The 12,683-nt window shown below is 43.4% G+C and overlaps 1 protein-coding gene across 1 annotated transcript in view; it reads left to right on the top strand.

The window, feature by feature from the left end:
- The window catches only part of PRKCH (protein kinase C eta), a 286,597-nt gene extending 275,535 nt beyond the window's left edge, over window positions 1-11,062 (top strand). The window contains exon 13 of the mRNA XM_066276900.1: window positions 10,953-11,062. Coding sequence (XP_066132997.1) covers window positions 10,953-11,000 — 48 coding nt within the window. The 3' untranslated portion in view covers window positions 11,001-11,062. The remainder of the gene's footprint in view (window positions 1-10,952) is intronic.
- The last annotated feature ends 1,621 nt before the right edge of the window (window positions 11,063-12,683 follow it).

The raw sequence follows: 12,683 nt of genomic DNA, 5'->3' as shown, positions 1-12,683 counted from the left end.
GGAGGAAGAGGAGGAGGAGGAGGAAGAGGAGGGGGAGGAGGCGGCTAGACACAGATTTTATACCCTTTACAACAATTAACTCAAAATGCATTATAGAGATAAATGTAAGGCGCAAAAATAAAAATTCTATAAAATAATATAAAAGAAAACCCAGGTGACCTTCGGTATGACAATGACTTTTTAAGTGCAACAACAAAGGCATGATCTGTGAATGAAATAATTAACAAGCTAGACTTTACTAAAATTAAAAACTTCTGCTCTGAGAAGACAATGTCAAGAAAAGGAAAAGACAAGTCATAGACAGGAGAAAGTATTTCCCAAAGACATATCTGATAAAAGAATGCTATCCAAAATATACAAACAACTCCTAAACTCAACAATAAGAAAATAGTTTGATTTTTTAAATGAGCGAAAGTTCTTAACAGACACCTCACCAAGGAAGATAGCAAATAAGTATATGGAAAGATGCTTCACATCTTATGTCATCAGGGAAATGCAAAAACCTGTACAATTCCCTGCCAGGGCACACAGGAGAAGCGCTCATCTGCTTCTCCACCCCTTTCCCTCTCCTTCCTCTCTGTCTCTCCCTTACCTTCCCGCAGCCAAGGCTCCATTGGAGCAAAGTTGGCCCAGGCACTGAGGATGGCTTTGTAGCCTCTGCCTCAGGTGCTAAAATGGCTCTGGTTGCAACAGAGTGACGGCCCAGATGGGCAGAGCATCGCCCCCCCGGTGGGTGTGCCGGGTGGATCATGGTCGGGCGCATGCGGGACTCTGTCGGACTGCCTCCCTGTTTCCAACTTCAGAAAAATACAAAAAAAAAAAAAACCCAAAAAAACACACCCTGTAGAGAGATGTTTACAGCAGCTTTATTCCTAATTGTCATTAGAGGATGGTAAAACTTCGAAGCCACCAAGATGGCCTTTAGTGAGTGAATGGATAAATAAACTATGGTACATTAAGACAATGAAATGTTATTTGGAACTAAAAAGAAATAAGCTATCAGCCGTGAAAAGACATGGTGGAATCTTAAATGCCTATTACTAAGTGAAAGAAGCCAATTTGAAAAACACTGCATACTATAAGATTCCAACTCTATGGCATTCTACAAAGGCAAAGGTATGGAGGCAGTGTAAAGATCAGTGGTTGCCAAAGGTATGGGAGATTCAGGGGTGGGCAAGGAATGACTGGGAGGAGCACGGAGGACTTTTAGGGCAGTGTAAACACATTGTATAATACTATAATGAGAGATACATGGTGATATTCGTTTGTCCAAACCCATGGAATGTACACCAAGAGTGAACTCGAATATAAACTATGGAATTTAGGTGACTAATATGTCAGTGTAGGTTTATCAATTATAGCAAATATGCCACTTTGGCAGGAGACGTTGATAATAGAAGAAGCTATGCCTGTGTGGGGGCAGGAGGTGTATGGGAAGTCTCTGTACAGTTTTGCTGTGAATCTAAAAGTGCTTTTTTTAAAAAAATAAGGTATCTATTTAAGACACAGAAGTTGCACTCTACAGATCAGTTCCTCATCTAAACCGCTCTCGCATTCATAGCATCAGTAGTTCTGCTTTCCCACATACATATTACCCCTACTTTGGGGATTATTTTGTCTCCTCTTCCTCTTTAAGGAGAGATTGCAAATTGCTTTCTCCCTTCCCCTCCCACCATCATTGGTCACTCTTATTCAGGTGGGCATTAAGTGAGTGGCTATAAAAGTAAGATTGGGCTTCCAGAGGCAGAGTGGGGCTCCCAGCATAGACCCAGGGGTTCCTCACACAGAGGTGGCTGCTGAAGCCCAGGGAGTGGATTTACAAGGAAGAAGGTACAGAGAAAGAAGAGTGATGGGCCCTGAACCTTGTGTCACACCAACAGAGAAACGTGTGAAGGAGGAACCATGGGAGTAATGGAATGAATAAAAGACGCAGAGTAGAGAGTCTCTGAGGAGGGGCCATATAATAAAGAAAGATCAACGAGGCTGAGGATAGGGACAGACCAATGGGTTTGGTGACAGGAAGATGAGAGATGCTCTTTAGAGCAGGTCACTTCCCATAGTCAAACCATCTACCCTTTCCAGCTCAATTACTTCCTCTTCCGGGTGAATAAAGTTGCTGCCTGCAGACCAGCACTCCCAATACAAAAATCAGAAAAGCCGAATCAAACATAGAAGCTATCTTTTTGAAGGATGCTGAGAACTACCAAGGCAAGGAAAACAGGGGGATCTGAGGCATTGGAGAGGGAAAACTTGAGAAGAAAGAGCTGCTTCCACAGCCACTTTTACACTCAAGGCATTTGCAGGAGGCTGAGAACCAAAGAGGCGCAGGGTCAGGCTGGCAGGGGGCAAGGGGCAGGTGCAGAGGAAGAGAAAGCAGCGTGTTATTTTTGTTGTTGTTGTATTTTTCCGAAGTTAGAAGCAGGGAGGCAGCCAGACAGACTCCCGCATGCGCCAGACCCGGATCCACCTGGCATGCCCACCAGGGGGCGATGCTCTGCCAATCTGAGGCATTGCTCTGTTGCATCCAGAGCCATTCTAGTGCCTGAGACAGAGGCCATGGAGCCATCCTCAGTGCCCAGGCCAACTTTGGTCCAATGGAGCCTAGGCTGCAGAAGGGGAAGAGAGAGACAGAGAGAAAGTAGAGGGGGAGGGGTGGAGAAGCAAATGGACGCTTCTCCTGTGTGCCCTAGCTGGGAGTTGAACCCAGGACTTCCACACGCCAGGCCAACGCTCTACCACTGAGCTAGCTGGCCAGTGCCAAAAGTAGCATTTTGGTGAAAGACTTGGGAGGGCCTGGAGCATTCAGCCTGCTTCCCCCTGAGAACTTTGCCGGATCCTGGTACTGGGACTGTTCAGAGCAGGGGGTTTAAAATGCAAGTGGAAGCCCTGTCTCTGAAAAGCAGAGTGAAGTTTTTCAGCACTCTTGTAAGACTAAGGTTAGAGTTTAGTGCCTACTGAGGGAGAGGCTTGCAGAATACAATGGGTTTTTGTTGAAAAGGCAAGTCAGAGATAAAATCAGTGGAAGAATATTTACCAGGGCTATAGTTAAACCTTGACTCAGCAGATTACTAAATGAAATAACATAATCAACCACTGTTCTTTCTGGACAGCAGAGGATGTTATATTCTGTCTGAAATAAGATTTCATCTGAAATCTCTACAATTTGGTGTACACAATGTCGGGCATTCAATTAAAACTTACTAGGTATACCAAAAGACAGGATCACATGACTGAAAAACCATGGGGAAAAAAGACAGTAGAAACAGGGGATCCAGGTGTTGAAGTTGACTGACAGGGATGGTCAATCAACTACCATTGTATGTTAAAAGAGAAAGATGGACCACACAATGGAGAAATGGAATCAGTCTCTATGAGTCTTCCTTCGGTCCTCCATTTCTAGGAGTAATGTTTTCCTCCTGCACACAATCCTAAAAGTTTATCTATGCACATTGCATTTACAGCCTTATAAAGTGGCATCGTGTATATAGTTAAAAGCATGGAGTTAAAAGTCATGTTGGGCTCAAATTTGAGATCAACCGCTTGTTTACAACATGACCTTGGATAAGTTACTTATCGCATTTGAGCCTCAACTTCCTTGTCTATAAAATGGAGTCAGCAATGTACTCTTCTCATAAGCTTGTTTTGATATACTCACACCTACTCAGTTACAATAAAAATGTGTTTAATTTTTAGTTACCTGCTCTAGTTTTCCTCACCAACTCCTTCTGCTGAGGAATGTGGGGAAAAACCTTCATTTTTGTCCAATCCAATTATTTTATACTAATCTAATAGCTTGAATATTTCTTTAGAAATCTCAGTTCCTTGGGAATAAATATCAGGCCTTTGCTTCTTTCCTCCAAGATTGTATCTGGAAATGTGAGTCTATGGCTCAGTAACTGTGTGACAGCAGAGGAGAGGCAGGGTCCTTAAACCCATCTAGAGAGGGCACTCGGGATCTCTCCTGATTTCTGCTGTGGAGTTGGTAGCTAGGTAACTCTGTTCCCTGGACTGGTTGGCACTGGTTCATCCTTGGTCCCACCTGGCAGTTTTGGGCTCAATGGGCTGGTGCTCACCACTGGTTTCCAGACCCTTAGCCACTTGCCTTTAGTCCAATAGATCCCTCTCTCCATTCATGTCGATTTCAGTCTTCCGCCTGGTCACCAACCTTCTTAGCATCTCTACGTCTCCTCGCTGGGATGTGAAAGAATCATCACTGCTTCAGAACGGTGTCCTCATCACTTACTCCCCTCACTTCCTGTTCTAGTCCTTCATAGCACTTTACTAAATTGGTCATTTTTGTGTGTGTGGGAACACTCATTACATGTTTGCTCCCATACAACACTGCAATCCTTGTGGTGGTGTGGGTCCTATCCAGTTTTGTTTATCGTTGTATCGTTGTATTTGCAGCACCTAGCCCAACAAGTACTCGATCCGTTCCAGTGGTGAGAAATGAAAATGGCACCAGGTGTTAGACTGGACCTTGTTTCAACAACCTCAGTACTTGAGTTCTGCCCAGAAAAAATTCAGAACCAAGACTCACAATATAAGAGAAACTTTATTTAGAAAGTCACCAAGGTGGAAGAAATGAGCTTTAAGAGACAAGTTACGGAGGCAGAAGAGGGAGCCCCGGATGCTTAGGAGAGAAAAGGGTAAAGGTAACAAGCCTGGGGTGGGGCACAGATATGCTGCCAGGTGGGAGAGCATTGGTTCTCCATCCTACGGGCTTTTAAGGGTAGATATTTTAGGGGTGGTCCTAAGAAGTTATCCATAGAATATTCGTTAGCTCTCCAGGTTTGTCCTTTCAGAGTCGTGGTCTCCACTGATTGGTTGGCATCAAATGAGGGGGTCATAAGCCAATGCAGCTGGTCCTGAGGTCAGCCTTGGAGTTACCTGTCTGGTTTTGCTGCTTTTCTGGACCTGGAGCTGAAATACAACTGAGGTCTTGGGCCATCGTCTTTGCCTTGGTGACCTTCTGTGCCTGGCCCATCATCCTAGCTCTGCTCATGTCTGCTAACTGCCTACCACAAATCAGTACTGCTAAATAAATAAACAAGAAACTTCTAATCCTAGGACCCAAAAATTGAAGAACATGGATGATCTTGCCTCAAACATTTTCCCATCCACATTAAGAATATTTGTTAGTTTTTCCACCTAACAACCATTCTCCATGTGTTCTTTGCTATTAGAACATTGATTTTGTTTGGTTGGGAAAATGCCCAGCCCAGGGACTAAATTGTGAATTGGTCTAAACCAGTCATGACAATTTCATTTTCTTTTGCCAGCAATGGATCAGAGTCGTTATACCACAATGTCTGGCTAGTGAGCTAGAAAGAGACATCTAGGAGGCTTCTGGGAAAGATTTTTATACTAGATGAAAAGAAAGAAAAATATAAAGAAAAATATAAGAAGAACTCTCTTTGGCCTCTTCTATCCACCCCTCACACCCTATCCCTCACTTCTTAAATGTGATAGGGTGAGGATGTTACATTTGGAATCATGGCAACTATCTTGCAACCATAAGGGAAAGGCCTGAAGAAATGCCAAAATGACCTCATAGAACTTCAGTACCAACCTTGGAACTACCTCTAGACTCCTTGTTATGTGAGATCATAAATACCTTAATTATTTAGGCTAGTATTACTATTTGAATGTTATATTCTAGGAGCCAATTTTTTTCCCCTAACTGATACACTTTAGAACAAATTCAATTTGACGTGCATTTTATGACCTAAAACTGCGATAGCAGAATAATGGTCCTGTTTTTACCCCCATAGAAGTTACAGTCTGCTCTCAGGCATAGCCTCATTACCATCCTGGACTACAAGTCAGATACATTCTTCTTTTGGTAACATCTCTAAAGCACTCTGAACAGAGACTATCTAAGTGGTCACAGCTGGTGACCAGGTAGCTACAGGTCAAGGAAATGGGATGAAGAAGTAAATCTGAAGAGGCAGAAGAGTGAGGGCAGAAGCCAGGAAAACAAAGAGAGATCAAGAGGCTGTAAAAATCAAAAGGGAAAACAAGACCAGGGTAGAGGAAAAGTCCAAGCAATACTCAGCAACAGGAAGAGTCGGAGGAATTGGGAATGGAGACCTTTAATTTCTTGTTTATCTAGAAAATAATATAACATAAATGTACAAGACTTTTTGGGCAGAAAATATTAATTCCAATAATGGACATAAACAAAGACCTGAATAAATGGATTGATACATCGATTTTATGGGACAATTTAATATGTATATATTTAGCAAGAAAGACAGAGACAGAGAGAGGGACAGACAGACAGAAAGGGAGAGAGATGAGAAGCATCAATTCTTCATTGTGGCACCTTAGTTGTTCATTGATTGCTTTCTCTTATGTGTCTTGATGGGGGGGGCGGGGGGACGGGCTCCAGCCAAGCCAAGACCCCTTGCTCAAGCCAGCAACCTTGGGCTCAAGCCAGCGACCTTGGACTTCTAGCCAGTGACCTTTGAGCCCAAGCCAGCAACCATGGAGTCATGTCGATGATCCCATGCTCAAGCTGGTGACCTTGGAGTTTTGAACCTGGGTCCTCTGCTTCCCAGGCTGATGCTCTATCCACTGCGCCACCGCCTGGTCAGATGAGGCAATTTAATATTTTAAGAATATCACTTCTCCACATCTTAAAACACAGATCCAATGTAATTCCAGTAAAATGTCCCCATCCAATTTTTGAGACCTTGAAAACTTATTTTAAAATGTATATAGAAGAAAAATATCTACAAACAGCTAAAAAATTATGTGAACAAAAAGGAGATTTGTCTTACTAAGTATTAAGGTATATCACAAAGCCATGTTTAAAGAAAGGGGGGGGGGAGTTGACCAGTGGAGCAGAATAGAGAACCAGAAATAAATGGAGCTGTAGATGGGACTGGGTATATGAAAGAAGGGAAGATCGCAAATCACTGGGGGAAGCAACAGAGTAGTGAGTCAATAGTGTTTGGGGAAATTTGCTACATCAATCCCACCTCAAATGATCTTTTAAAAGAAATCTCCAATGTATTAAAGGCCTAAATGTTAAATATAAAACTCTATAGTAAAAGAAGAAATTATAGGTGACTAGCTCTGTGAATTTTGAGTGGAGACCTATAACTTAAAGAAAACCCCAAAAGCAGAAGGAGGAGAAAAACAGATGGATTTGTCTATAAAACAAAATTAAAGATTTATTCCAACAAAAAAATACTACAAAGTCAACAGGTAGGTAGTAGACTGGAAGAAGATGCTATTAACATCCCAAACCAAAGGATCTCTATCTAGGAAATTCTGCAAAACCAGAAGCAAAAGATAGGGAAAACAGGAAAAATTCAGCAAGATATATGAATAGGTAAATTCACAGAAGGGAAACCTCTGAATGACCAATGTGCATATGGAGAGATGCTCAACATCACCAGCAATCAGAGAAATGCAAGTTAAAGCATCAATGAGAAATCTTAGCCCTGGCCGGTTGGCTCAGTGGTAGAGTGTCGGCCTGGCGTGCAGGAGTCCCGGGTTTGATTCCTGGCCAGGGCACACAGGAGAAGCGCCCATCTGCTTCTCCGCCCCTCCCCCTCTCCTTCCTCTCTGTCTCTCTCTTCCCCTCTTGCAGCCAAGGCTCCATTGGAGCAAAGATGGCCTGGGTGCTGAGGATGGCTCTGTGGCCTCTGCCTCAGGCGCTAGAATGGCTCTGGTTGCAACAGAGTGACGCCCCAGATGGGCAGAGCATCGCCCCCTGGTGAACGTGCCAGATGGATGCCGATCGGGCACATGCGGGAGTCTGTCTGACAGCCTCCCCATTTCTAACTTCAGAAAAAAAAGAAAGGAAGAAATCTTGTCACAGAAAGTTATATAATATGAAGTATAACACAGATGCACTGCTAGTAGCGTGTGAACTGGAGGAGCTAGTCTACAGAGCTGTCAGTGCCAATAGATGTCACAGATGCAGTCTCAGCCCTGAGTATGTTACCAGTGCAACTTTAATGTGCAGATCAAAAGGATACACGTAAAGGGCATTCATCACAGTACACATGTGTGAGTGTGTGTATGTGTGTGTGTGTGTGCAAGGACTTGGAGGCAACCTACTATTTATTAATAAAGCAATGGTTTAGTTAACCATAAACATAAACAATATGGGCCACAGGCTAGCCAAAAGTAGCAAAGGGGATTTGCATACAGCAGCATGGGTGGGTCACCAAAGCCTAATGATGAATAAAATAGGTAAGAACCAGACTTCATAGCCCCAAACCATATTTGCAAGGTAAGAACACACATACAACATGGCACCATATGGTATATTTTTTAAGAATATATACCTAGCACATGGAGGTGGATAGGAAGGACAACATTGACGTTCATGTCAGTACTTATGTCGGAAAAAGAATGGGAATGAGAAATGTTATCTTGATTGTGGTGATAGTATCAAAACATATCAAACTGCACCCTTTAAAATGTACAATTTCTGTACATCAGCCACACCTCAGTGAAGAGGGTACGTGGATAATGACAGTGTTGTAAAGTAATCCTGCAAGTTACATAGAGACACCACGATAGGTTATAGAAGAACTTTTAGTGGGAGCTTTATTATTAAGCCGGCGACATGCACGGGGCATAATCCCAAATCATGCAGTCCAGAATATAACTCTGAGGCCGCTTTTATAGACATAATCACATACTGGTTGGGGAAAGGGAGGGGGAGCATGGTACAAAAGTCATTTACTAACAAGCTTATTGAATTTTTGCTGTCTTGTTACACGTATATCTGTAGGATCTATCAAAAGGAAAAACATTCCTACACACTAAGACCACAAGATAACACAATAGTGATGAATGTTTTACTGTACATACCTGACAAAGACATTCTCAGACCTTCTAGGATTTACAGCCTATCCCTGTCACCACAGTAGTGGAAAATGTTTAGTTTAGATAAGGAGAGAAGCTAAATGAAGTTACTTTTGCTAAGAGTGTTGGGATTAGCTTATTAGGAAGTCCAAAGCTAGTCCCCGCTTGCTTAGTTTACAAGTTTTGTACATACAAAGAATTTCAACATGATGATTATAGAAAACATATAAAATGTTACAGAATATAGATTTTATGGGGGGGGGGGCTCGTGATCCTTTTGTCTAGAGATATACCTCACTCTCATGACTCCGAGATGGGAGGGTGAGACAGGATTAGTGTAGGACTTTTTAATTAAGGTACATAAACATTGTTTCCTGAAGATTTTTAAGAAAAGAGAAGAGGAAGGGATTTTCAAATAGGTTCTATCTACTTAGCTCAGTCTAGCAAGTGAAGTCATTTCTTCCAGAGAACTACAGGAGGAACTAGTTAAACTATGACTAGCTGACTTTTGCCCCTGTAAACTCTTCTTGTTTTTTCTTCCCCAGAAAGGAGGGGTAAGGGGCCTGACTCTTCCTTTTAAAATACTGTTAATAATTTTTGAAATTTCTTGGCACCTTATCACAACAGTGGCACAGAAACTGATGAGTGACAAACTCAATTCTATTTTCCTGAGCACCGAATAAAAGAGAATAGAAACACGTGGGCCCAGTGTCCAAACACATCGAGTGGCTCTCACACTTGAATGTGCATGACAGTCATCAGATGTCCTTGCCAAAAGAACAAATTTGTGAGCCTCCCACCAAGAGATTCTGAACCTGTATTTTAAACATGCACCCTAGATAATTTTGCTGTAAATGGATCATGGGCATATGTGGAGATGCCCTGAAGTAGGTTAAAATCAAGCTACCACGAGAGTAACAGGAAATGAGTGAGCAGGGGCAATGGCAGCAGAACATCTGCCCCGCCCCAGCACAAGGAAAATGATGAGCTCAAGCAGCTGGCCCTGTCAGTGTGGGCTGCCTTTCTTCCCCTCCCTTTTGTGTGAGCCAATCCCAGGCTTGGCCTGGAGGGGTCAGGTGATGGAAATTGACAGCACCCATTTGGGAAGAGCATCCGTGGACAGGAAGCCCAGAGGCAGCCTCTTCACAAATTCGAAGCAGGCATGGTGCCTCCAGTAGTCCTGAGCTCGACATGCTCACCCTCACTCACAGACAGCTTTCAGAGGTTGTGCTGTGGTTGGGGGAAGTGACTATGAGAAGAGCGAGAATGACATATGTGGGACGTTGTCAGGTGCAAATGCTTGAGTCTGAACTGATGGGAGAAGCACATCATCTCTCAGCCAGTCTCCTGGTGAGCACTTCCAGTGTGCAGATGGTGCAGGATTTTAGCCACAGAACTCTACCATCCCTCCAGTGCCTGCTTTGCCCTTGTTTCCTTTGCTCCCTGCTTCTGGTCTATGTTTCAACAGCTGGACTCTTTTGTGGTATAGTGTGCACCACGTGGAAGAGATTTTTAAGAGCCATGACTTGGTCTTTTAAGCTTGACTTTAGGAATGTCTGATGGCATGCTCACCCTGCATCTCCAGCCACAGAGCCGTTTGCCTCCTTGTGAATGGAACACAACCTCCCCAGTCAAGAATGGACTTGGGGCCCCCTCCCACCATTGTTTATCCAGGCACAGTTCCCTTAACGGCCCAGAGCACAAACGGAAGCTTAGATTCACTGTCCCCTTCCTAATATGCCGAATGGCCTGGTTTCTTAAGGACAAGGAAGGTTTTTCAGATTCATGCAAACAGACCAGAATATTTGTGGGTATCCAGGTAACAAACCCAGTTTGCAACTCCTTTTGACAGCATAATTCATAGCCCCAGACAGAAATGCTAATGTGAACATAGACGCTCCAAGGAACCAGCTACAGTGGAAAAGATTTTTTAAAACAGTCCCAAATATAGCTCTCTCTAGAGATCATTTGATCCTTCAAATAGGCCTCTTTTCACAAATGTGAACATTTTTCACGTAAAAGAAAAAGGAAAACAAGAAAGAGAAAGAATGGCAGAGAATCCAGAGATGCAAATATTTCAGGCTTATGAATAACCCAAAGAGTTTTCTTTTTCTCCTTAGGAACTTCTTGAAGTCAGCTGTTTGATGCTGATGGTGTGTGATGTGTAAGCTCAAGTGTGCAAATCCGAGGATCCCTGTGTGTTTGAGGGACTAGGTCTCCCTGTGCCCGTTTAAATGAGACCCGATGCAGCTGCAGCTCCCATGGGGCCAAACAGCCCGGACAGGCTGACAGAGCCATTCTTCTCTCTCCGTAATGTGTTTGCTTAAGCATGAACATTAATGTCAGAAGCACTTAGTGCAAAGCCCCCTTTCAGGGGTGAAGCAGTCATGGCCAAGTCTACGCGTCTGGGAGTCCGTTATGTCTGTTCACCTGGGAGTTAAGGGTAGGGTTAGGCATCTCTTATATTTTCTAATGAGGTTGAAAAGATTTTTTTTTTTTTAAAGAACACTATTTATGAAATTTTCTTTTGAGGTTGAGTCCAGCTGTGAAAACTTCACTATCTTGCATTGGGACTGCCTTCCCAAAGAACTGAACAATAGTCATTGCTATGTGGGGCATATCCTCTCGCCCTCGTCAGCCCTGTCTTCTGAAATGAGTGAAATGAAAGTTATTTTACACCCGACCTTGCACAAAGCTAATGTGCCTAATTAGCGGAAGATTTGCTTTCAGGATGAGAATCGGCTTTGAATCTGTAGTGTCCTATCTTTCAGAGATGAAGACACATCATGGGAAGACTGTGTGTTTTTTCTTGTCTTTCTCACAGTAGCAATGAATGTGAGCTGAACTGAAGAATCCCCTGCTCCTGTGACCACCATGGCCAGAGGCGCTCACTTCTGAGGCAGCGAGCCAGTGTTGAGCTGGGAACACCAGGCTTTGTCCTAAGAAAAGGCTAGAACTAAGCCCCCCCCTCCCCCCCAAGAAGCCATCTTGCTTTGTCTTACGGCCTGGTGCAGATCAAATCTCCTTCCCTCCACTGTAGCCCAGTGTTCCTCCTGGAGTCAATGTCTATTCCAGCTTCCTGTGTAAGGGTCCACTCAGGGGGACGCTGCAGCAGGGCAATGGGACAGAGAGCCTCTCCCCCATTAAGGACTGCACTGCTGTCGAGAGTTTTAAAACAATAATAAAACTGACAACGAACCAGTCTGCTGCTTATTCCCCATGCTAACAATTTAAAGTGTCAGTGATAAAGGCACTCCTCCCTATAAGCTCTAAACAATTTCAAGTGTTGCCCTTGACCCAGGTGAACCCAGCCACAGGTGTTCCTTTTGAAAGTAAGTTTGTAACAGGCTGGAATCATTCAAACTCCCTCTGTCACATTCTGGTCTCCAGCCCCTGTGATACGATCCGTTCCTGCGTTTAAACAGGTTTGAAATAAGCAATGATAGGACAGCAATTATCCAGATGAAGAAGCAGACCGTGAGTTATTTCAATTATGTTTGACCACAAGGAGTTCTCATCTGCGTTTAAAATTTAAGGCAGTGAAACGGATTACAAACCGCTTGTTGTAATGTTTTTGTTTATGTGCAAATTTTGGTTCATATATAAAACATGGCACCGAATTTGAATGTTTACAATTTATTCTTTATCAAAATAGTTCATTGTTTAAAAACTAAAACCTCTGAGAGTGAGTGCCTTCCATTTTAGGCCCCATCCTCCTCTTAAGTGTGCCCCCTGCTCTGGAAGTGTAGAAAGACGCCTGTCCGAACCTGGACCCGCCAAATACGCAGAATTCCACCTGGAATTCAGAACCTGGAGCAAATGACTCAAAGATGCAAGGGCGGTTTGGAATC

The sequence above is a fragment of the Saccopteryx bilineata genome, chromosome 4 (genome assembly GCF_036850765.1).
Source record: "Saccopteryx bilineata isolate mSacBil1 chromosome 4, mSacBil1_pri_phased_curated, whole genome shotgun sequence".
Taxonomy (NCBI): Eukaryota; Metazoa; Chordata; class Mammalia; order Chiroptera; family Emballonuridae; genus Saccopteryx; species Saccopteryx bilineata.
Note: the sequence above shows the minus strand (reverse complement) of the source record. Positions and strands in the feature narration are given on the sequence as shown.